This window comes from Phacochoerus africanus, chromosome 9, assembly GCF_016906955.1.
Source record: "Phacochoerus africanus isolate WHEZ1 chromosome 9, ROS_Pafr_v1, whole genome shotgun sequence".
Lineage (NCBI taxonomy): Eukaryota > Metazoa > Chordata > Mammalia > Artiodactyla > Suidae > Phacochoerus > Phacochoerus africanus.
This window is the reverse complement of record NC_062552.1, coordinates 32,903,751-32,928,943: the sequence shown is the minus strand read 5'-3', so window position 1 is coordinate 32,928,943 and position 25,193 is coordinate 32,903,751. Positions and strand designations below refer to the sequence as shown.

Genomic DNA, 25,193 nt, shown 5'->3' with positions numbered 1-25,193 from the left:
TTAGCTCAAAAGGAATGGGATCTTTGCAGAAATTAAATTCTGACACTACCCATGGGCAGCAAAAACACAATGACTCATGTTCTCCGAATAATTCTACTTTTAAAAGGACTTGCAGAAAAACAGTTGTGGGAGAGGGATATGCATGTAGTTGAGAATGATACCAAAAAATAGTCACCACTTTTAAAACTAACTTCTGGAAGGGTAAAATCCAAAATAAGACAAGCCCTGTGAAATTAGGGGGGAAAGTGATTTTGTAAAGTTATAAAGCAAAAAGCACACAAAAAAGTATAGGCTTTAGAACAGTAGAAAAAAACTAGGTTATATGAACAATTACAGAAATGACAGAAAAAGGTGTGAAGAACTGAAGCATGCTGGGAGAATGGGGGGAAACATATGAAAGAAAAGGGAGAAATGGTCAATTCTGGGAACTCAGTTCAGTGAACTTGACCCTGACTCTGGAAAAGTTCTCCAACAAGTTGTTAAACAGATGTCTGCTAGGCTCCTACAGGGAGAAGCAACAGTCACTCAGAGTCAGAATAGATGTGACTGATTCGTACCAAGCTAAATATATGTCCTTTTTGATGGATCTGCACTAACCCTCCAGGATTTTACCACAGCTCTCCTGTTGTTCCTCTTAGTGTTTTCTCTCTCCTCCAGACCTTTCTCATAAACCACATATCATTTACTCTTTGATGAGACACATATTTGAGAATCTACTAAGTGCCAGACACTGTGCTAGGCGCTGAAGACACAGTGAGGAAAACCCAAACACGGTCCCTATCCTCAAAGAGTTCACTTTCTGGTAGGGAGTAATTTTCCCATTCTGGGACTTTTCCTTAACCACCAGCTCTCTCCTGACTTTTCTAAACCACATGTGGTTTTCCTGAGCTGGCAGAATCCTCAGACTCCAGGCCTTCACTGGCTGCCCCAACTCTCGTTTTGTTTTTAAGGACCGTCAGGAGGGATCTATCTGGGTTGCAGTTTTCCTTGGCCAACAGGTCCTCTTTTGCAATATGCCCAGAAATGCTATCATTCAGGTTCCATGCACCAGATATTAATTATCTAAATTTCAAATTTGGCAAACCTACATTTCCAGCCTCACACTCCACTTCGTTCCTTTAGCCACTACCAGCCCCAGCCCCCGCCTATAAGTTTCTAAACCTGTGCCTTTTTGCTCAATTGATTTTCTCATTCAGGAATGCCTGACAACTTCTCCACCTTTGGAAATCCTACGCATTTCCCAAGATCCAACTCTAAAGATGCCTCCTCCCTGGTGGGTGTAATGATCTGCTTAGGGCAATAAAATCCCACCCAAGACCCCATGCTTGACTTATGAGACACTATTGTACTTTCATCTTCCTTTCTCAATTAATTACTTGTTTGTCTTCCCCACTAGAGCCTTTAAGGGCAAAGGTCTGCTGAGCTTTACAAAGGGGTTGGCAAACTAAGGCCTGAGCCAAGGATGCTTGAAATAGAGGAAAAAAGATCAACAGAAGAATAGTTCATGATTCATGAAAATTACATGAAATTCAAATTTCAAGGATAATAAATAAGGCATTCGGAGAACACTGACAGCTTCTGAGTTCCACTTGCAGAGCTGAATTGCTAAGAGACTTTACGACCCACAAGCTTTAATATTTACTATGTGGCCCCTTACAGAAAAACTTTGTTAATACTACTTTACAACAAGGATTTGATAATTCAATCAATGCTTCAGGACACCAAAATTCTGAGTACATATCGCCTCCAAGTTTTTGTTTCTACAGTGGAAGTAATAACTATCTTGCCTTTAAGCTGTCATGAACATCAAATGTATTATCAAAGATAATGCACCTAGAAAAGTATAAAAATATTCTTTAAAAAAAGACAAGTGCATTTATCTGTGGAAAGATGATGAAGTGCTAAATTAAGAAAACACTATAAGTTTTTATTCTCCCGCTTCCTTTAATACCTTCATTTAAACCTGAAATTTTAAAAGAAAACTCACTTTTCGACTTTTAAAAAAAAAAAGACGATAACATCACAGGTTCCTTCCAGTCTTTTTTTGTGTGTTGCTCCCACTTCCTTTTCTTTCTCCCATTTTTTTCCCCTGTCTTTTCTAGGGCCACACCCACGGCATATGGAGGTTCCCAGGCTAGGGATAGGAGCTGTAGCCGCCAGCCTACGCCACAGCCACAGCAACGCCAGATCCCAGCCTCATCTGCGACCTACACTACATTTCAGGGCAACGCCGGATCCTTAACCCACTGAGCAAGGTCATGGATCGAACCGAAAGCTCATGGTTCCTAGGCGGATTCCTTAACCACTGAGCCACCTGGGGAACTCCAAAAAAAATTTTTTTAATAAATTTTATTGGTGTATAGGCGACTTACAATGCTGTGTTAGTTTCAGGTGTATAGCAAAGTGAATCAGCCATACATGTACATATATACCCATTTTCTTAATATAGTATCTCATTTGGCCCTCAGAAGAACTCTCTGGACTAACTAGGACACACCTGGGATTATTCCATACAGACCAGGAAACGGAGGCAGTTTACAGTTGGCTGCGGAGCTCTGACTCAGCACGCAGGGAACCCTCAATGGCCACGCTCTTCGCCATTCCTCAGAAGCAACCGCTCGAAAATAGAACAAAGCTGATCTTCCCAGGCTTCCAAGTTTGGTTCTCAAACACCCCGGGAACATTCACCCTAGGCGTTCTTTCCTCCCCTTCCTCCCCTATTCTCTACGGCCCCCCCCCGCCGTCTCGGGAGCAGGTGGTAGGCTCCGAGCTCAACGCGCAGGCGCGCGCCGTCGTGGGCGGGGGCGGGGCGGGAACTGGGGGGCGGGGTGTGCGCGGGCTTGGTTTGGGGCCGCGGCGGGAGCGGGAGTCACCGCCACTCCAGTGCGCAGGCGCCTGGCGGTTACCGGTCTCGCCATGGAGCGGAAAGGTGAGCGGTGGAGCGGCCTCCGCCACGAGGGGCAACGGCCGCCGGGGCGAGGCCCGGGTCAACGCCGGGAATTTGGCCTAACCGCCGCCGTCCGGTCCCCGGGTGTGCGGCGGTCCTCCGCCGAGGTGGCGCCGCCCCGCAACCCCCGCCTTTGGGCTGCGGGTCCGCGCCCCTCAGCCCGGGCGTCCTTCCGCGCCGGCAGGCATCGCCCCTTGTTCCTTGCCCCGCCGGCCCACGCCTCGCGGCCACTCCAGGGCCCGGCCCTCGACGGCCGAGGCCGACCCCCGCCAGCCAGCCCCTTGACACGGCCCGAGCCCCCTCGGGCGCGCCCCGCCTGGACGCTTCTCTGCGCAGGGTGGGCCCCCAGCCCCCTGAGCGGCCGCCCGGCCGGCTTCGCGGCACTCGCCCCGGAGCCGATCCTCAGGCAGGCCCCGCATCCGGGCCTCGATCCCCAGCTGGGTCTCCACCCTTACCTTGGCCGCCTCCTTTCCTCCCCACTCGCCCTTCATCCATCCCTCTCTCCTGCAGTGCTTGCGCTCCAGGCCCGAAAGAAAAGGACCAAGGCCAAGAAGGACAAAGCCCAAAGGAAGTGAGTCTCGAACCCCAACGTCCCATTCTTTGGGTCCCCCCCCCCGCACCTCTTCTCCTCCGGTTTCACGCCTTGAACATGCAGCGGGTGTGGGGACCCTGCGGCCCCAGCCACATGGCCTCGAGGCGGCTGAAGGAGGGTCGCGCCCCCCCCCGCAACCATGTGGAACAGAGCTTCTGTTGCTGAAGGCCAGGTCTGGGTCTGAGCAGCCCCACGCCTGCAGGAAAGGGCTTTTGGGGGAGGACCAGAGCCCGACCTGTCCATTTACCTTCCCAACGCCAGAGAGGAGGCCCAAGATCCCCGAATTTGGGCCTCCCCACGGAGCTGGTAGATCATTATCAGCTTGTGAACTCTGCTCCCTTTTCCACACCTGCTTCCCAGCGTCTTCACTTGCCTGCTACATCTGAGGTTAGGCAGTCAGGGAATTCGTGAATGAATGTTCCGTAATTTGGTCTGCTTTTTATAGGAGAGGGCATGGAGCTTCCCCTCGGGTCAGGCAACTTGCTGAGCCTGCCAGGCGCATCGCTTTCCTTGCCGAGTGCAGGCAGACCACTGGGTCTCTTCTTCCTGAACCTCAAGTCCTCGCCCTGAATGCTCATACCTTCTGTAGTGGGCATCACAGAGGTGCCAGGGAGCTTCTTTAGTCAGTGCTATTGGTGATTATGGTTTGGTGTATGTCCTTTTTTATCAGCAGGATGCATAATCGTGGTTTAGTGCTATTGTGGGAAACACAAAAGTTGGCCAGAGCTTCTTAGAAACGCCCAGTAGAGGGCTTCTGCAAGTCTTCTTAGTCTGAAGAACTTTTATGTTGTACTCACGTTTAATTGCAGAGGGTTTTGGAAATTGTCTTCTAGAAAAATATGCATTTTTTCCCTGATAGGTTTTCATTCCATTTATTTGGATTTACATGGAGTAGTACACCATCTAAGTCTTTCTGAGCAATAAAACTTACTTCACAGGCTTTCCTGGATTTCCTTTCTGAATGGCAATGCCAAATGGGGGGGGGGGGCTGTGTGTGTGTGTGTTGTTTTTGGTGGCTACCTAATGTTTCCAGAGAGCAAAAATGACATAAATAGAGCTAAACTGGTAGGTGATCTCACCTCTTGCTTCATTTCTATGCAGTGTCTTATTAAACTTACTTTGTAAAGTGCTTGGTAACTTTAATGCATTTAAATGTGAGTTTATCTATATATGTTTGTGTACTTATTTGCTTCTTGATTATGCAGGTATGGATGATTCAAAAACCAATTTTTACTCTCAGATTGGTTTAATGGAAACAGCGAGGAGCTAACCTCATTCTTCTATGCATTGGAATTTAAATGTTACTCTGTGCATGTGTGTGCACCCCACTGGCAGGGCATGTAGTTACCTTCTTCCCTGTGGAGTTGATATGAATGTGTTATAAAACAATAGGTTTTCTGCTGATGTAAGGAGCTGGTGATTTTTATTGTTCACTGTATCATTTAGAATTCATCTGTCTGATCTCTCTCCAGAGAAATTAACCTTGATATTAGCTTGAGTCCACCTGTAACTGGAGAAATATACTTTATTTTTAACACCAGATATTTATTACTTTGGATTATCTATTTAGACCATATACTTTATTTCTAAAGCTGAATATATGTCCTTTGGATTATCTGTTATTCCTCCATTTCACTACTGTGGATAACTAAGAGTTACTTCTGTTCTTAATTATTTATGTACTTGCGCAAAAGCGAGTGAATAGTATAGATAATTAGCAGCTATTTTACTGAATATTTCATCTTGTACAACTTTGACTCCTTGAATCATCCCCATTTACTTGTAGTTTCAGAAGTGCTTTTTTTCTTCAATTAATAGTGTTTCTTGATAATTTTACCTTTTGTTTGTTTCTCCAGCTTCCTATTAAGCAGCTGAAATGTCTAATTAATTAACTTGGTTAGAGAGTACTATGTCAGAAGTTCAAGCCCTGCCTGGCTCAGGTAACTTGATTCTATTCCATGACTCCTGACTGCACTCCTGACTTCCAGTCCCTTTGCAAAGACAAGCTGCTAGTTACCAGATTAGTTAGGGTAGAAAGTGAGGAAGAAGCATGCCATAGATTGGTCTTTGGAGTGAGTCAGATCTGGTTGGAATTCTGACTTTGCTACTTTTTAGCAGTTGACTTAGTTAAGAAAATAGTTTTTTATGTTGTGACTCAACATAATGAAATGGTAATGAAAACTGGATCAGGACTTGAAATTTTAAAAAACAATCATTTAAATGAAAAACCTTAGAAACTTGTGGAGGTACAACTAGCATCCTGATAGTTTAGTCATGGTGTGGTATAGGTGTAAAGGATTTTCATTCCCCTGACTTTGTAGTCCTTGAAACTAGAATCTCCATACTTTAAATAATGTGCCCATGGAGTCTGAGCTGCTTGCATTAGGGTCAAAACTGAAATCCAGGGCTCCTTTTTCCAGTGCAATTTAGGATTTGCTGTCTTTGGGTTCTTTTACTATGCTGAAAGATCTGACTTTGGGGATTTTTAGTTGTCGTATTTCTAGACTTTCTTTCTCAATCTTACTTTTTCAGGCATTGTGCTTTAACTAGTTGGTGATAATCTATGTTTTACTTTACAGATAAGAAAATTGGGATTTGCCAAATTACTACCCTAGAAAATTAAATTACTACCCTAGTATTCTAACCCAGATCTAACATCCCCAAAGCCCTGGGTTCACTGCTGTTTCCAAGAGACAATTACTTTGGTGTATCTGAAGGCAAATAAGGTAGGGGTTGAGTGAACAGAGGCTTCTGAGTAAGGGACCTCAGGATGCCTCCGTATTTAGGTACACTTTCATAGCCCATTGTGTGCTTCTCTTAAAGGTACAATGTTCTATCTCCCTTTGAACATTCAGTTTTCAACATGTACATCAAGAACTGTGCCTTTATCTGTTTGTCATAAGCTTTTATAATTTAACACAATTTATGTCTGCTTTTGAAATTGTTTCTATGGAAGATAATTCCAGAATTGATTTCGTATCTAATAATTTTATTACTTAGCTTGGGAAATTTGTTAGTAATTTTCACTTTATTTGTAGATAAAGAACTTTTTGGGCTAGTATGAATTTGGTAGTAAAATTATTTGAGCTAGAAAAGTGCTTTTGTTCATTCCAGCACTCACTCACCTATGGAGTCAGAGGGGAGATGGTTTTATTTCTTTAATTTTCCAAAAATGTAGTTGTTAAGTTGAAAACTTAGGAGGGGAGTTCCCGTCATGGCTCAGTGGTTAACGAGAACCCATCTATCCATGAGGATGTGGGTTCCATCCTGGGCCTTGCTCAGTGGGTTAAGGACCTGACGTTGCTGTGAGCTGTGGTGAAGGTTGCAGATGCAGCTTGGAGCGTTGCTACGGCTGTGATGTAGGCTGGCAACTACAGCTCCGATTCAGCCCCTAGCCTGGGAACCTGCATATGCTCCTGGTTCGGCTCTAAAAAGACAAAAAAAGAAAAAAAACTTGGAAGAATACTTAAAAATTTCCAACATTTGTATCCAGTGAAGAGTAGAGTACACAGAGTTTCCTGGTGGTCTGGTGGCTAGTACTCAGTGCTTTCAGTGCTGCAGCCTGAGTTTAGTCCCTGGTCTGGGAACTGATCCCACATCAAGCCACTGTGTGCCAGGGTCGAAAAAAAAAAAAAAGTGCATGAACTTGAAACAGTTTTTAAAAAATTAAATGATATTGCATGTTTTTTACACTTAACAGTGTACCTTGGAAATTGGTTCTATATTAGTTCCATATAGTGTGGCCTTACTGATTTTTCACTAGTAATGGTTCCATATCAAGGCAGAGAGTAAGCTTCATCTAGCATTCCATTAAATAGATGAACTGAAATTTATTTCAGTTCCTATTAAAAAACATATATATACTTTTAAGACAAAAATAGAATCATTGGTCTTCTTTTCCCTAGTTAATATTACCAGGAACATTTTTCATAGCATTAAATATTTCATGTTATTTTAAGTATTCCACTGTAGGGTGTTTACAGTTTTTCATGTTTCACAGCTAAGATAAATAATCTTTTGGATAACCATTGTTCACATCAGTGATTATTTCTTTAGGATAAGTTCTTAGAAGTGATATTTCTAGCAATGTACATTTTCAAGATTATTAATTCATATGGTCAGTTTTCTCCAGAAAGAGCTAACCAGTTTAACTCCTGCTCATTAAACACCTACAAGCAGTTATTTATTTTAATGCTGGGAGATGGAATAAACAATAGACATCATAAATAAGTTACATAGTATGTTAGGTGGTAAGAAAGAAAAATAGAGGAAGATAAACTGAATTGAGAAGTGGGGATGGGAGTGTAATTTTACCTTTGAAATTTTTGGTGTCAGCTGTCCTGTGGTTAAAAATGCAACTGTTTTTTGTTATTGTAAAGTATGTACTTGCAAAATTGCACATGTAGAATTGCCAGAAATATATTTTTGTCCTTTTCTTCTTCAGTAAGTTTATATATGTTAGTAAATTTTATTTGCATTAATGTTTCTATTACAGTGAGGCCCAGAATCTTGTCACATTTACTGTGTTCCTTTAGGTTACTTGAAACAAGCAACTTGTTGATGTGCTAAAGTGGTGGGTCCATAGGAACTCCTTTATTAAAAATGAAAAGACAGGCTGGTCAACTAGAATTCTTACTTACTATGTTTTTTTGACCTGGTAGAATAACTGCAGCAAGATTTTTTTGTTTTTTATTGTTTGTTTGTTTTTCCACGTTAGATAAATTTTTGCCCAGCGTGCTCCAGATCCATGCAACCACTAATGCTGGTTTGGAGACCAAGTACATTTTTACATAGGCTGAAGTTTGGTTTGTTTGGTTTTGTTTTTCAGCCGCCTTGTGGCACTCAGGAGTTCCCAGGCCAGGGATTAAACCTATGCCACAGCAGCAACACAAGCCACTGTAGTGACAGGGCCAGATACTTAACCTGCTGAGCCACATGGGAATTTGATAGGCTAAATTTGGGTTTTGGGTTTTTTTTTTTCCGCCTTTTCTTTTTTTGCCGCACCGGCAGCATATCGAAGTTCCCAGGCCACGGGTCCAATCGGAGTTGCAGCTAACTTACACCACAGCCCACTGAGTGAGGCCAGGGATTAAACATGCATCTTCATGGATATTAGTCAGGTTCATTACCACTGAGCCACAATGGGAACTCCTTTATACTTTTTTTCTTTGAATTTAAGATGCTGTCAGTTTTTAAATTCACCATTTTATGTACCACTAAGAAAAAAAATACTACCAGTTAACCTAATAACACCGTTCACTGTAAGATGTGTCTTGATTTCAGAGATGTGAAATGGTGGGAGACATGTTCACGTTTGAATTTGTGAAATGCATTAATTCTGAGGATGTGCAGAGTGGAAGCATGATTGTCTTTTTAAAAGCTTTGTTGTGGAGGAGTTCCCATCGTGGCTCAGCAGTTAATGAACCCGACTAGTGTCCTTGAGGACGTGGGTTCGATCCTTGGCCGCACTCAGTGGGTTAAGGATCTGGCATTGCTGTGAGCTGTGGTGTAGGTCACAGACACGGCTCAGATCCCAAGTTGCTGTGGCTCTGGCGTAGGCTGGCAGCTACAGCTCCGGATTAGACCCCTAGCCAGGGAACCTCCATATGCTGTGGGAGTGGCCCAAGAAATGGCAAAAAGACCAAAAAAAAAGGCTTTGTTGTGGAAATTTTCAAATATATGTGAAATGAGAGGAAATGGCAAAATAAACTTTCATATACCCCTCTCAACTTCAGCAGTTATCAACTAGGGCTAATGTTGTTTCATCTTTATCTTCTGCTTCCCTCTATTTTATTTTAAAGTAAACCCCAGACATTGTATCATTTTGTAAGATATAGGCTCTTAATTTTTAACAACATAACTACAGTACTGTTATCACACCTAAAATTTCTTAAAACAAGTTCTTAATATCAGAGATCCATTAGTATTCAAATTTTCCTGCCAATTTTGAGTCCTTACATTGTCCTTGCTTTAGAAATCTCTCTAGGGAGTTCCTGTCGTGGCTCAGCAAAAGTGAATCTGACTAGCATCCATGAGGACACAGGTTCGATCCCTGGCCTTGCTCAGTGTGTTAAGGATCCAGCATTGCTGTGAGCTGTGGTGTAGGTCACAGACAAGGCTTGGATCTTAACTCTGCTGTGGCTGAGGTGTAGGCCGGCAGCTACAGCGCTGATTCCACCCTTAGCCTGGGAACTTCCATATGCCATGGGTGCAGCCCTAAAAAAAAGAAAGACACAAAGAAATCTCTAGTCTTTTACCTGTAGGCTCTCTACGTTTTGAATTTTCTTTGCAAATTTGTTTTTGGTAGATTGCTTCATGCTGATGTTGTATACATCTATCAGATGGCACTTACTGTCTGGTTGACTCTTTTTTAGTATGTTAGTAGCCTTTGATCACTGCCTAGATCCAATAATTTATTTAGGGTTGCAACATGGTAATATTCTACTATAATTTATTAATTGTAATACTTACATAAAGAGAAACCTTACTTCATCTCTTTGGTTACCCAGAGAGACACCCAGAGAGACACCTCATATATATGACAGACTGGATAAATACTTGATACTTCCCAGTTTTCAAACTAATAATGAGTTGGATTTCTAGCATCCTCCAGAATGATCAATAAAGATTTATTTGATTATGAGTTCACAGATATTTGTGGTTCAATCCATTGTAGTTTTGTATTGCTTTATGGAAGTATAGTTTATATACCATAAAATTCACCTGTTTGAAGTATACAGTTCATTGGTTTTCAGCATGTTCACAAAGTCATGCAAGCAATCACCACAATCTAGTGAGTTTGAAATGTTTCCATCACCCCAAAAAGAAACCATGTATCCATTAGCCATTACTCCTTATTACCCTTCATGCTACCTGACCCCCAGCCATAGGCAGCCACTAATCTACTTTCTGTCTCCATGGATTTGCCTAAATAAATATTGTATTGAAATGATAGAATATGTGGTCTTTTGTGACAGGCCTATTAGCTTTTTTTTCTTCATTTTTTTAAAAAAAATTATTGAAGTATAGTTGATTTACAAGGTTGTGGTAATTTCTGCTGTGCAACAAAGAGATTCAGTTATACATGTACACACATCTGTTCTCTTTCACATTCTTTTCCCACATAGATTATCACAGAATATTTTTTTTTACAGAATGAAATACATATATTTAAACACAATTACATTCAGACAGATTATTATATCATGGATTTTAAACAGATTAAGTGTCTCCCTCTGGAGAAGTGGAATGGAAAATATGCTGAGACAAATGGGAAATTTATTCTATGCTTTATCCCATTTTGTATGGCTTTCATCCTTACTATTTAGTATTATCTATTAGATTTCAATTTTTCTTTAAAAATTGGCATTATATTAAAACGGTGTATATTATGCAACTAAAATTTATAAAGAAGAAAGCCTTGTATACCATTAAATATTTTATATAGCGTAATAAAAAGAATAACTTCACTGGTAAGAATAACAAATAATACACCCTCTGAAAATAAGTAAAATATAAAATGCATAAATTGGTTAAAAAACAGTGTAACTATATAAATATGTTTTCACAATTTGTTACATCTTATTGATTCTTCAGTATAGGCATTATACCATTCTAGGTGATGTGATAAACAAGACATTATAGACTTTACATTGTACCATGGAGAGAAATGGTTATTAATGATACAATTGTAGAACTTATTTAATTGTACAGTTGCATTATTTAATTATAATTACCATAAATCTTTGATGGAGAGGAAATCAGAATCAGATGTAAGAAGACTTCAGCATTCCAAGAATGATGTCAAATGACCCCCTTCATGGTAGATTATGCACTTATTTACTATGAGATATATTTCTTCTCCAGAGATTCCTTGTTAGTGTATCAATTGTAGATTTTTGGTTTGCAGTTATTCTGAAGTTTTGATACAAGAGTCTATATGTATATGAGATTGTTTTAAGTTGTTATTCTCTTAATTGCAAGTTCATTTCCAGTGTCCTGCATTTGTACCCACCTCTTCTCATGATTGCTGATTTGGGTGGTATAATTGTGCATGGATGATTTCATATCTTTACTGTATATATACCTTTACTGGTGAGCCTTGTCATTTGTGGAATTTTTTTTTCCTGTTGCTGTCTTGCCTTTTCTTCCTAGAGAAGTTCCTTTAGTATTTGTTGTAAGGCTAGTTTAGTATTGCTGAATTCTCTCAACTTTTACTTATCTGTGAAGGTTTCAATTTCTCCTTCAAATCTGAATGAGAGCCTTGCTGGGTAGAGTAATCTTGGTTGGAGGTTTTTTCCTTTCATTGCATTAAATATATCATGCCACTCCCTTCTGGCCTGCAGAGTTTCTGCTGAAAAATCTGCCCATAACTTTATTGGGGTTCCCTTGTATGTTACTTGTTTCTTTTCCCTAGCTGCTTTCAAGATTTTCTCTTTGTCTTTAATTTTGATCAGTTTAATTAATGTGTCTCGGTGTATTCCTCCTTGGGTTTATTTTATATGGTACTCGTTGTGCTTCCTGGATTTGAGTGAGTGGTTCCTTTCCCATGTTTGGGAAGTTTTTGGCTCTTATCTCTTGGAATATTTGTTCTGTCCCCTTCTCTCTCTCTTCTCCTTCTGGCACCTCTGTAATATGGATGTTGCTGCGTTTAACATTGTCCCAGAGTTCTCTGAGACTCTCTTCATTTGTTTTCAATCTTTTTTTCTCTTCTGCATCCGTAATTTCCACTAATCTGTCCTCCACCTCGCTTATTCGTTCTTCTGCCTCCTGTATTCTGCTGTTAGCTGCTTCTAGTGAATTTTTTATTTCAGTTATTGTATTTTGCATCTCTTCTTGTTTAAGTTTTATATCTTGTATCTCTTTGGTCAGTGTTTCCTGTAAGTTATCCATCTTTGCCTCCAGTTTATTTCCAATGTCTTGCATCGTCTTCAGCATCAACAATCTAAAGTCTTTTTCCTGGAGGCTAAGAATCTCCTCATTGCTTAGCTGATTTTCTGGGGTTTTTCCTTTATCCCTCATCTGAGTTATAGTTCTCTGTCTTTTCATTTTTATAGGTTTTTGGTGTGGTGACCTTTTTACAGATACTAGAGTTGTAGTCTCTCTTACTTCTGGTGTCTGCCCCCCTTGTGGCTGAAGTCTGTTTGCGGACTTGCTGTAGGCTTCCTGATGGGAGGGGCTGATGCCTGCCCACTGGTAGGTGGAGCTGATTCTAATCCCTCTGGTGGGTGGGGCTTAGTCTCTGGATGGGATTAGAGGCATCTGTGTGCCTGAAGGGTCTTTAGGTAGCCTGTTTACTGAGGGGTGGGGCTGTGATCCCACCTGGATTGTTGTTTGCCCTGGGGCTTCTCAGCAGTGACCGTCGGGTGGGGCCAGATCTTCCCAAAATGGCCACCTCCAGAGAAAGGCAGCTGCTGAATATTCCCGAGAGCTTTGCCTTCAATGTCCCTCCCTCACAACAAGCCACATTCACCCCTATTTTCCCAGGATGACCTCCAAGAACTGCAGTCAGGTTTGACCCAGATTCCTATGGAGACCTCGCTCTGCCCTGGGATCCAGTGCACGTGAAAGTCCGTGTGCACCTTTAAAAATGGGGTCTCTGGGAGTTCCCGTCGTGGCGCAGTGGTTAATGAATCCGACTAGGAACCATGAGGTTGCGGGTTCGATCCCTGCCCTTGCTCAGTGGGTTAACGATCCGGCGTTGCCGTGAGCTGTGGTGTGGGTTGCAGACACGGCTCGGATCCCGCGTTGCTGTGGCTCTGGCATAGGCCGGTGGCTACAGCTCCGATTCAACCCCTAGCCTGGGAACCTCCATATGCCGCGAGAGCGGCCCAAGAAGTAGCAAAAAAGACAAAAAAATTTAAAAAAAAATGGGGTCTCTGTTTCCCCCAGTCCTGTGGAGCTCCTGCGCACAAGCCCCACTGGCCATCAATGCCAGATGCTCCAGGGGCTCTTTCTCCCAGTGCCAGATCCCCACATGTGAGGGTTTGATGTGGGGCTCAGAACTCTCACTCCTGTAAGTGAGTCTCTGTGAACCAGTTAGTTTTCAGTCTGTGGAGCTTCCCACCCAGCAGGTATGGGGTTGTTTATTAGTGAAATCGCCCCTTCTACCTCTTGATGTGTCCTCTTTTTCTTCCGGAGTAGGGTATCTTTTTTAAGGTTTCAGGTCCATTTGGGTGGAGGTTGCGAATTTTGTTGTTTTTAGGAGAGAAATTGATCTCCAGTCCTTCTATTCTGCCCTCTTAATCCTCTCCTCTTCTTAGCTTATTTTTAATGTTCATGCATTTTGTAGCATGTTTTGTGTGTGTGTGTGTGTGTGTGTGTGTCTGCATCTGCATCATGCATAAGTTCTTGGGCCAGGGATCGAATCTGAGCCACAGCTGTAACCAGAGCCACAGAAGGCCTGATCCTTAACCCACTGAGCGATGAGGGAACTCCTGTAGCATGTATTTTTTTTGGTTGTCCTTTCTTTGGCCAATTGGAATCCTTTCGTGGCCCCTGAGTCCTTTTGACTCAACATAGGGCATCTTTTTTTTTTTTAATTTTAGTATTACTCAATGAATTTATTACATTTATAGTTGTACAAGGATCATCACAATCCAATTTTATAGGATTTCCATCCCACAACTCAACATGGGGCATCTTTGATAGCTTTTTGCTATATTATGGTTTGACAGTTTGTCCACGCTTGCACATTTTCAGCCCTAGAGCAGGAAATAGCTTTTTCTCTAAGAAGCTTTTTATTTGGAAATGGCATTTGGAGATCACAATCTGGGCATTTAAGGTGCTTATTTCTACTGAGTTAGTCATTGTTTCTAGGCCTTTTCTGTGATTAGAGTTAGGAAATAAGTTATGTTTTTTTTTTCTCTCAAAAAAAATTGTGAGTTCATGTTATACTTAAAAATCAAGTTAGGAGTTCCTGCTGTGTTGCAGTGGGATTGGTGGCATCTCTGCAGCTCCATGACACAGGTTCAGTCCCTGGCCCAGCACAGTGGGTTAAGGATCTGACGTTGCCACAGGTGCAGCTCGAATCTGGCTCAGGAACTCCATATGCTACAGGGGTGGACAGAATAAGTGAATGTGTAAATACATAAATAAAAGTTAAATGACCAAGGGACTTTCCTAATCTTTGTTTTTACATCTCTGTCTCCCTTCTCACATGTTGAAAACCCCAGTTCTCAACAGTACCAACATGGTTATTCATTTTCTTTTCCCACGGCGTAGATGCAGAATAGTCTCAGAATGAAAATCTCCACTACTGTTAACAATATGATAACTGAAGAAAGCTAATGATTTCTTCGCATTGTTATTAGGGGGTTGTTCAGTAGGGATATAGTCAAATTACTGAGTTTTAAAGTTATGTGGCCTAGTTCTTTGCTGTGTGATTGATTATGTTACCACCTGGTACACAGATGGATTTGTTTCATTTTTGGTTTCATTTTATATCATCTTTGGCTTTTTTTAATCTTGCAGAATGTGGGTCATCTGTGTTCTTAGTTTAAAATGAATATTACATGTGCAGTAAATTATTACTGTATTGATTTACTTTTAGAATATGGCTTCTGAAGCCTACTATCCATAAGCCAAAAGGGAATGGGGATTATTAGAATGTATGGAGAAGGCTTCCTCCTTTGTCCTGTGAGATGAGTTGTGTTACTAGGTCTTCAGATTTTTCGAGAGACCCTAGAAATCTGTTTCCATGTGTTTCTCTCACCTATTTTGATTTTTTAAAAAACATTATAAACAAAAGTTTAGGGGCAGGATTTTATAGCCTGCAGTTTGCAATCTCTATTGTAGAGTGTTTAGGCTAAGGGTTAGTCATTAATTGGCCTAGTTAATAGGCCTAATACTATCTCTAGCACTATCTCCTAAAGTTACTGTAAGCACAGTTGTGGAAGAGCCCTGTGGTTCTGTGTGCCATTTACTCGAGGATTAACTTGGAGAATTTGAAAAAGATCCATGAGATCAGCTGTGAAGACCAGAATATTTAGTTTTTCAATTACTTTAGCAAAAAATGGCTTCAGAAACCACGAAATAAGTTAAACATAGGTTTAATATAAGTTAAATAAACAAAGGTTTGTTTTTAGAGAAGTATAGTAGAAGCACTGGACAGTTAGTTGTCAAGAGCTAACTAAATAAAAATCATGTTCATTTGTACCATAATGAGCCTTTGGTTATATAGATGAAGGTTAAGACCAGGTATAATTCATTGTTACTGGGTAGTAAATTTATTGGTGGCTTAAATGCCTTGTATAATATTCGTAAGTATTTTTTGGATTGCTTAGCAAAAAGTTTGAGAACATTTGATATATATTTTAGCCACCATATGAAAATTGTCACAGTAGTGGTGAATAGTCATCAATGGCATGAGGTTTGGTATTGGTATCATGGATTGCGTTGATGACTTTTTTTTTTTTTTTTCCTGTCTTTTTAGGGCCATACTCACAGCATATGGAAGTTCCCCGGCTATGGGGTCCGATCAGAGCTGTAGCTGCTGGCCTGCACCACAGCCATAGCTACGTGGGATCCGGGATCCAAGCTGCCTCTGCAACCACAGCTCACAGCAGTGCCAGATCCTTAACCCTTTTGTCTCCTGACATACTAAGCTAGTCTTATTTTCTAATAATTATAAATGTAATTTATAAGCAACTGTATCATTGATTTTGCTCTTGATTGTGGTGCTGCCCTTCAATCTCAAATGTCCTTTCAAACAATCAGTTTGATCAAAGATGTCAGATTCTGTCTACATATGAGCTTGATGGCATTCTCCCTTGACTTTCTTTTCTCTTCTATGACTGTCTGTGCCTTTGAGAATAGATTTTGCAGGAATTGTATTTTGCATATTTCTTTGCTAATATTAATAATATAATGGGATAGATTAGGAAGCTTACGCTCATGTTCTAGGTGGAAGGATAATATAGATATGTACTCAAATACTACAGAAAGCTTGTCTTTTTATGTTTTGAACTAATTTACCTATTGGGTATGTGTGTTTATGTATCAGGTCTAGTTTGGAATAGAGTTGCCTAAAGATTAGAGATAGTTTATATTTAATTATGTGTATTTATCATCTGATAAATTTAGGCACTCAAATTATTGTTTCAGTGTTGCCAAACTCTAGCTCCATTTTAGGATTACTAAACTGTGATTGGTACTTGAGTATGTCTTAGAAATTAAATTCAGTTTGTCAGTTTGCAAAAGAAAGAAATTATCTGTCAGGAAAAATACATGTGGAAAAGGTTATAGGAGAGATTTAGCATTTATTGAGCTTTACTGCATGTAGATGCTATAACTTAAAACAGCATCTAATTAAATTTAAATTCATATTACATACTCCAGATGGGATACAAAGATGACTTAGAGTGAGCCCGGAGTTCTCTTATGCTGCAGCAGGTTAAGGGTCAGGCATTGTCACTGCAGTGGCTTAAGTTGCTGCTGTGGTGTGGGTTTGATCCCTGGCCAGGAACTTCTGCATGCCATGGGTGCAGCCAAAAAAACCCCAAAAACAACACAGTGAGCCCTTCCCCTCAGGACCTTTTAAGGGAGATAAGTACACAAATATAATTATCTTCCAGTCTCTATTAGTTTGCTAGGGTTACCAAACAAAGTACCACAATCTGGATGACTTAAACAGTAGAAATTTATTGTCGGTCAGTTCTGGAACCTAGAAGTCTGAAATGAAGGTGTCTGCAGCGTTGGTTTCATTCTGAGGACTGAGGGAAAGATCTCCTTGAGGCCTCTCCCCTGGCTTGTGTCTCTGCATCGTTTTTCTTCTGTGTGTTTCTCAATCTGTGTCCACATTTCCTCTTTTATAAAGACACTAGTCATATTGGGTTAGGGCTCATCCTAATGACCTCATCGTAGCTTGATTACCTCTATGAAGATCCTATCTCCAAATAGTTACATTCTGAAATACTGGAGGTTAGGACTCCAATGTATGTTTTGTGGGGGACACAACCCATAACACAGTCTCTAGAAGATAGTTCTGTGATTAGAACAGTTCTTCATTTCCCAAGGCAGAAAGAAGTAGAAGACTGAAGTTTACATGTTAAGTAAACTATAGTTTCTAAGATGGTTTTTTTCAGCCAGATTTTAGTTGGTCTTTTGAAGCCAGAGTTAAAAATTTATTTCTAAGACCCAAACGTATCACTTTCAAATAAGTTCTTCCTCATGACTTTCAGTTTTATTTTTAAATCATTCCAGATAAAATTCTAGCACTCTCACCTCTTTAACTCATGTGTCACAACCCTGTTTAAAATTGTGTTAACATACTCTGTCCTCTTACCCTACTTAATTTTTCTTTATAGCCTTTCTCATAGCCTGACGTTACAGAACATGTGGCTCCCTGAGAGACATTGAGATAGGACTTTGATGGGACTTTGCTGTCCCAACTTAGCTATTCACCAGCAGAAACTCAAGGACCACGTAGATTCAGGTAAATTAGGGCTATTTTTTGTCACCTCGTGCTAGCATGTCATCATCTTACCCTCACTAATAGTGACTTTTTTTTCTCAAAATTTCTTCCTTTTTTTTTTTTGTTTTTGGTTTTGGTTTTGGTTTTTGGTTTTTGTCTTTTTCTGACAGACATTTTTCATTTGTCTGATGTTCATTGATGGACATAATGTGTAAAAGCGTGGCGTTAGTAAAATGGGCAGTTAGAGAAAGCCAAGACAATGCAACAATCAAAAGGAAACTTAAAACTATAAATGGTGGTAGTTCCCGTCGTGGCGCAGTGGTTAACGAATCCGACTAGGAACCATGAGGTTGCGGGTTCGGTCCCTGCCCTTGCTCAGTGGGTTAAGGATCCGGCGTTGCCGTGAGCTGTGGTGTAGGTTGCAGACGCGGCTTGGATCCCGCGTTGCTGTGGCTCTGGCATAGGCCGGTGGCTACAGCTCCGATTCAACCCCTAGCCTGGGAACCTCCATATGCTGCGGGAGCCGCCCAAGAAATAGCAACAACAACAACAACAAAAAAGACAAAAGACAAAAAAAAAACTATAAAAGGTGTCCTTAAAAGAAGGTAGTACATCATCGAAACAATGCAGAGGTCTAAGAAAGGAACGTTCAAGGACAAAAAAAAAAAAAAAAAGGTATGGGAAATAACAGTAGAAACTTAAAAGAATGCAAGTTAGGAAGATTAATCTAGAGAGTAGGCCAGTGGACCTAGTATGGGGGGAGGGGTCTGTTCTAGAGTAGACAATATGAAGAGGATTGAATTTTCAGTGACGTATAGGAAATTTTCTCAACTGAATAAATCTCTAGTTTGCATGTACATAGAAAGTATTTAGCAAGGTAGAGTTTTGGGGGGGGTTTTTGTTTGTTTATTTTTTGTCTTTTTACCTTTTCTAGGGCTGCTCCTGAGGCATTTGGAGGTTCCCAGGCAAGGGGTCTAATCAGAACTATAGCCACTGGCCTACACCACAGCCACAGCAACGCCAGATCCTTAACCCACTGAGCAAGGCCAGGGATCGAAGCCGCAACCTCATGGTTCCTAGTCGGATTCGTTAACCACTACACCATGACAGGAACTCCTAGCAAGGTAGAGTCTTAAAATTCTGGAAATTCCAGAATGTGGGAATTCAAGAGAAGTTCCTTTAAAACAAAAAAAACACCTTCCAGAGAGAAAAACAAGCCTTATTTCAAGGCACAGAAGACATTGAGGGACTGAGCCATTAACCCAGACTGGCAGTCAAGGATGGGATAAAATAAAGATATAGGGGATCTTAATAAATTTACCTACCATGCACTGATGCTCCAGAAGTTACTGATAAATGTGCACTATGAAAATGGAGTAAATCAATAGAGGAGAACTATGAGATTGAGGAAAGAGGACATCCAACAAGAAGATGACAGAACACTGAAGACATTATGAATATACTTAAAATTAATACTTAAATATAAATTAAGTACATTTTAAAATGAAGTTTAAAAGTTAAAGTTTTTTCTACTTATTTGATCTATTTCTCTATTGAGTTAGAATAAGATGAGCTTTTCTTCTGTACCAGCCATGGTCAGAATAGACACTTATAATTTACATTGTGACTTGGAATTTATAATTCAGTTTTGAATCCTTGACCTGGGAATGATACTTAATAATATTGTTTTATAACTAAAAACAATTCTTCAAAAATATATGTTCTTCCAAAAATGTTTTGAATGTCTAAAAATTTAATTTTTAACTTTTCTTCTCCCATAGTGCTTATGGAATTGTAATAATCCAACATTTTCATGTCTGGTTTTTGCTCCTTTTATCTTTCTGCTTTTCAAAATTTTCACAATTGCAGTTCTTATCAAATTTTAATTGTAAAAAGCAACACGTTTGAAATCAGAGAATTTGTTTTAGAAACCTGTCTTAATCATAAATTTGGAAATGTTCATTTGGACTCATTATTCCCACTTAGGAAATTAGACCAAGCAGTCCTATACCAAATACATTTTCCAAAGACTTGTTTTCACTAGTAATGAACACATCGAATTATGCAGTTTTGTAGCCTCTTTTGTATCCTCTGGGGAACAAAAAAGTACTGAGAATTGAGGCAGGTTAAAATGGCAACCAGAGGAGTTCCCGTCGCGGCGCAGTGGTTAACGAATCCGACTAGGAACCATGAGGTTGCGGGTTCGGTCCCTGCCCTCGAGTTAACGATCCGGTGTTGCTGTGAGCTGTGGTGTAGGTTGCGGCTCGGATCCCATGTTGCTGTGGCTCTGGCGTAGGCCAGCGGCTACAGCTCTGATTCGACCTGGGAACCTCCATATGCCGCGGAAGCAGCCCAAAGAAATAGCAAAAAGACAAAAAAAAAAAAGGGCAACCAGAAATCTAAATTTGAATCATAAGTCATGCTTAACAAGGTATATCTTATGTCTCAATAGCCCATGTAACTGGTTTTGCTGTAACATTTCTTGTTAAGTTGAATCTTTGAAAAACAAACAAACCTGGGGAGTTCCAATTGTGACTCAGAGGGTTTTAGGAACCCAACATAGTGTCCCTGAGGACACAGGTTTGATCCGTGGCCTTGTTCAAGGGGTGAGGGATCCAGTGTTGCTGCAAGCTGTGGCATAGGGCACAGATGGTAGCTTGAATCTGGCATTGCTGTGGCTGTGTCATAGGCCAGTAGCAGCAGCTCCATTTCGACCCCTAGCCCAGGAACCTCAAATGCTGCAGGTGCAATCTTTAAAAAAAAAAAAAAAAAAATCCAAAAAAAAAATCTGAAACAAGTTGATGAAAATGCAAATAAAATACTGAAAAATAGGAATTAAAATTCCTTTTCCTACAACTACTGAGTTCTGTGTAACCCTGCTTCTTTTGTTTAAAGCTTTATGAAGGAGGCAGCTTCAAGTGTCTGAACCTGAGTGCAAAGGCAAGTTTCTGCCTACTGAATTTCTCAGTGCTCAGAATTTTTTTTTAACTAAGTGATGGCCTGTAGAGAAAGAAACTAATTTAAAAGTTTTTAATGCATTATAAAGTGAGATAACATTTTTACCTGTCAAATTAGCTAAGTTTTGTGAATTTAGTAATATTTAATACTGGAAGACCACACGTGGCTGGAGACTGTAATTCATTCCAACTGTTTCAGAAAAGCCATATGTGTAATCCCACCTTCATGAGCACAGACCAGAGAGGAAATAGTCTAGAGTGTTAATATGTTCAAAGTAGAGGTATTTTATTTATTTATTTTTTAGGGCCACACTTGTGGCATATGGAAGTTCCCAGGTTAGGGGTCGAATTGGAGCCCTAGCTGCCAGCCTGCATCACAGCCACAGCAATGCCAGATCCGAGCCTCGTCTGCAACCTACATCACAGGTCATGGCAATGCCGGATCCATAATCCACTGAATAAGGCCAGGGATTGAACCCTCTTGGAAACTGAATCCTCTTGTTTTTTTGTTTTTTGTTTTTTTGTTTTTTTATTGACTACTGCTTTTGGAAACTGAATCCTCTTGGAAACTAGCCAGATCCTTAACCCGCTGAACCACAAAGGGAACTCCAGAGTAGAGGTATTTTAAAACAAAAAAATTATTTTCAAAATTTCCTCCACTTAACTTTTTTTTTTCTTTTAGGGCCACACCTGCAGCATATGGAGGTTCCCAGGACAGGGGTCAGATCGGAGCTGAAGCCACAGCTGAAGCTGTGAAGCCACAGCTCACAGTAATGCCGCATCCTTAACCCCCTGAGCAAGGCCAGGGATTGAACCTGCCTCCTCATGGGAACCAGTCAGATGCATTTCTGCTGCACCGCGATGGGAACTTCTAACATGTTATTTTTATAAGTAGGGGAAAATGTTTGTAAATACAGAATAAAGAATATCCAGAGTTCCTGTCGTGGTGCAGCAGAAACGAATCCAACTAGGAACCATGAGGTTTCAGGTTAGATCCCTGGCCTCGCTCAGTGGGTTAAGGATCTGGCGGTGCCGTGAGCTGTGGTATAGGTCGAAGACAAGGCTCAGATCTCCCATTGCTGTGGCTGTGGTGTAGGCCGGCAGCTGTAGCTCTGATTAGACCCCTAGCCTGGTAATCTCCGTATGCTGCGGGAGGGGACCTGAGAAGACAAAAGACAAAAAAATAAATAAATAGCAAGAAATAAAGAATATCCAAAAATACTCCACAAGAGTTCTTATCGTGGGTCAGCAGTAACGAACCTGACTAGTATCTGTGAGGACACAGGTTCGATCCTTGGTCTTAATCAGTGGTTTAAGGATCCGGTGCTGCTGTGAGCTGTGGTGTAGGCCAGCAGTTGCAGCTCCAGTTCCACCCCCTAGCCTGGGAACTTCCATATGATGCACTTATGGCCCAAAAAAAAAAAGAAAAAAACTAATAAAATAACTAATGTTTCCCTAGGCTACCACTTAGGTAACACTCTATATTATCTATTAATTGGTGTTACTTTCTTCTGTTCGTATAGGATAAACATGTTTGTATTATTTCTTAGATCTGAAACTCAGCACCGAGGCTCTGCTCCCCACTCTGAAAGTGATCTACCAGAGCAGGAAGAGGAGATTCTGGGATCTGATGATGATGAGCAGGAAGATCCCAATGATTACTGTAAAGGTAAGGTTTTCTGTGAGGAGATACTAAGACGTGATCCATTTATTGCAGTTTTTCATTTGACTTTAGTGTTAGCATAAACAGTGTGTCTGGTTTCCCCCACCCCACCTCCCTACACCTGCCCCCATGGCATTTGGAAGTTCCTGGGCTAGGGGTCAAATTGGAGCTGCAGCTACCAGCCTGTACCACAGCCACAGCAACACCAGATCCGAGCCACATCTGCAGCCTACCCACGGCAACACCAGATCCATAACCCACTGGGTAAGGCCAAGCATCAAACCCACATCCTCATGGACGCTGTGTTGGGTTCTTAACCCCCTGAGCCACAACAGGAACTCAGGCATAAACAGGGGTGTTTTTTTTTTGTTTGGTTGATTGGGGTTTTTTTTTTGTTTTTCTGTTATTGTTTTTGCATTTTTAGGGCCGCACCCATAGCGTATGGAGGTTCCTAGGCTAGGTGTCAAATCAGAGGTACAGCTGCTGGCCTGCACAACAGCCACAGCAACACAGGATCTGGACCTTGTCTGCAACCTACACCACGACTTATGGCAACACTGGATCCTTAACCCACTGAGCGAGGCCAGGGATGGAACCTGCAATCTCATGGTTCCTAGTTGAATTCGTTTCCACTGTGCCACAGCAGGAATTCCCAGCATAAACAGTTTTAATGCTTTTTGTTTATTGTATCCTTTTCTCTAAGTACAGGAATTAGTATTCCCTTTTAGTAATTAAAACTTTGTTTTATATTAAATCTGTTTCTATTCCTTTTCTCCTTAAATATGGTAGTGCATATTTACCTTAGAAATTTCAAAAATATATCCAACAAAAAGAAAATAAAGGCTATCTGTAGTGCTGTCATCCAGAAGTAACCAGCGATAAGATTGGATATACAGACTTGGAAAACACTTGCTTTTTCATTATTTTTTTCTTAAAGTGTTGATTGCTAACATATGTTAACTGGAATTACAGATACTTAAACTGTTTTAGAAGATTACCTGATATGTTTCCTTATGAAACTTTCCAGTATTCTTGGGTAGCTCTTAAAACAGAGTGTATATTACCATCGAGGAGAACCTGGTTGTTCTTAGCAGCAGAGATGTTAAAATCCCTTGATTCCTGCCCCTGTTGGCAGCCTCTTTAGGCCTTCCTGGTTTTTTTTCTGTTGTATTATTGTGTTTTAGAAAAGCAGTTCCTTTTTTTATTTTAAGTTAAGTAAATAGAACTCATTAATTTCTCTCCTAAAAAATATCCCGAGGGAGTTCCCTGGTGGTCTTGTGGTTAGGGCTCTGTTTTCACCTCTGTGGCCTGGGTTCAATCCCTGGTCTGGGAACTGAGATCCCACATCAAGTTGCAGCATGCTGCAGCCAAAAAAAATTTTTTTTAATTCTGAGACTACAACCATAAATGGATTTTATAGTTTAGATAAATCTGTTGGATTATTGAGGGGCAAGAATGGTGTGATACATAACCTTACTCTTGTTTGAGGCTGACTTTATTTTTTTAGGTAACTAAAGCATCACTTGCTCACTCTTATTAATCATTACTCTTATTCTCTAAGATATTTTTTTGTAGCATGAGCTCAACACTATTGTGTGGCTGACTTTGTTGAATTGACTGTATTAGAAGAAACCAATTTGGGAGTTCCTGTTGTGGCTCAGAATCTGACATAGTGTCAGTGAGGATGCAGGTTCCATCCCTGCCCTCTATCAGTGGGTTAAGGATCTGGTGTGGCTGTGGCTGTGGCTGTGGCATAGGCACAATTTCGTAGGCCTTAGCTGCAGCTCCTATTCAGCCCCTAGCCTAGAAACTTCCATATGCCCAGGTGTGGCCCCCCAAAAAAAATGTATTTGATAAAAGGTGTATTGATGTTGAAAAATGGGTTGTAAGATACCCTTTCTTACGTTAAGTGACTGTTTCCTTCCTGTTGTTCTTCCAGGAGGCTACCATCTTGTGAAAATCGGAGATCTATTCAATGGGAGATATCATGTGATCCGAAAATTGGGCTGGGGACACTTTTCAACAGTATGGTTATCATGGGATATTCAGTAAGTTATAATGGTCCTGCAAGTGAATTAGGTCGTTTTTAAATGTTTTGCCTGGTTTTCCACCTTCAGTCTAACTCTAGATTGATTTCTTGATCAGAATCTTAACTGTTGATAATCTTTATGTTCTTGGCCAAATGACTTCACTCTGAAGCACCTTAGAGAAACAAGATTGATTAAATTAGTATCAGTAAGGTGCTTGAAACTCCCAAATTCGCAGTATGGGATGTAACCTTTCAGTTTTTCTCACAGAAAGGAGTAGAGTAAAATTTTTTTATTGTGTCCTTTAGTTTCACCTATGTGAAATTATTTTTGTGTGTGTGGTTTCTTTTGCTGACAGATTTGCTCAGCCATGCAATCTAAAACCTCTCTATGTAAAAATCACAGGCAGTTAACATTGGGTGTTTACCTAAAAGTATCTGATGAGACAGCAATTGCTGTCTGTGCACTTAGGTTATAAACAGTTTTTCACCCATGTATTCTGGCTTCTTAGAGGAAAGTGTTAATAGCATTTAACCTTTTCTTTTTTTGTTTTGTTTTTTCTCTTTTTTAATCATTTATATATATATATATATT

The 25,193-nt window shown here is 40.7% G+C and overlaps 1 protein-coding gene across 3 annotated transcripts in view; it reads left to right on the top strand.

Annotated features, from left to right (window-relative positions):
- Positions 1–2,586: 2,586 nt before the first annotated feature.
- Positions 2,587–25,193, top strand: part of SRPK1 (SRSF protein kinase 1) — a 56,272-nt gene continuing 33,665 nt past the window's right edge. Inside the window, exons 1-4 of one of the 3 annotated variants that reach the window (XM_047796083.1) lie at positions 2,587–2,929; positions 3,458–3,518; positions 22,460–22,578; positions 24,512–24,620. In XM_047796083.1, the coding sequence (XP_047652039.1) occupies positions 2,917–2,929; positions 3,458–3,518; positions 22,460–22,578; positions 24,512–24,620 (302 nt within the window). In that variant the 5' untranslated portion in view covers positions 2,587–2,916. Of the gene's footprint in view, positions 3,519–22,459; positions 22,579–24,511; positions 24,621–25,193 lie in introns of all 3 variants that reach the window. The other 2 variants (XM_047796084.1, XM_047796082.1) reach the window with 2 other exon arrangements.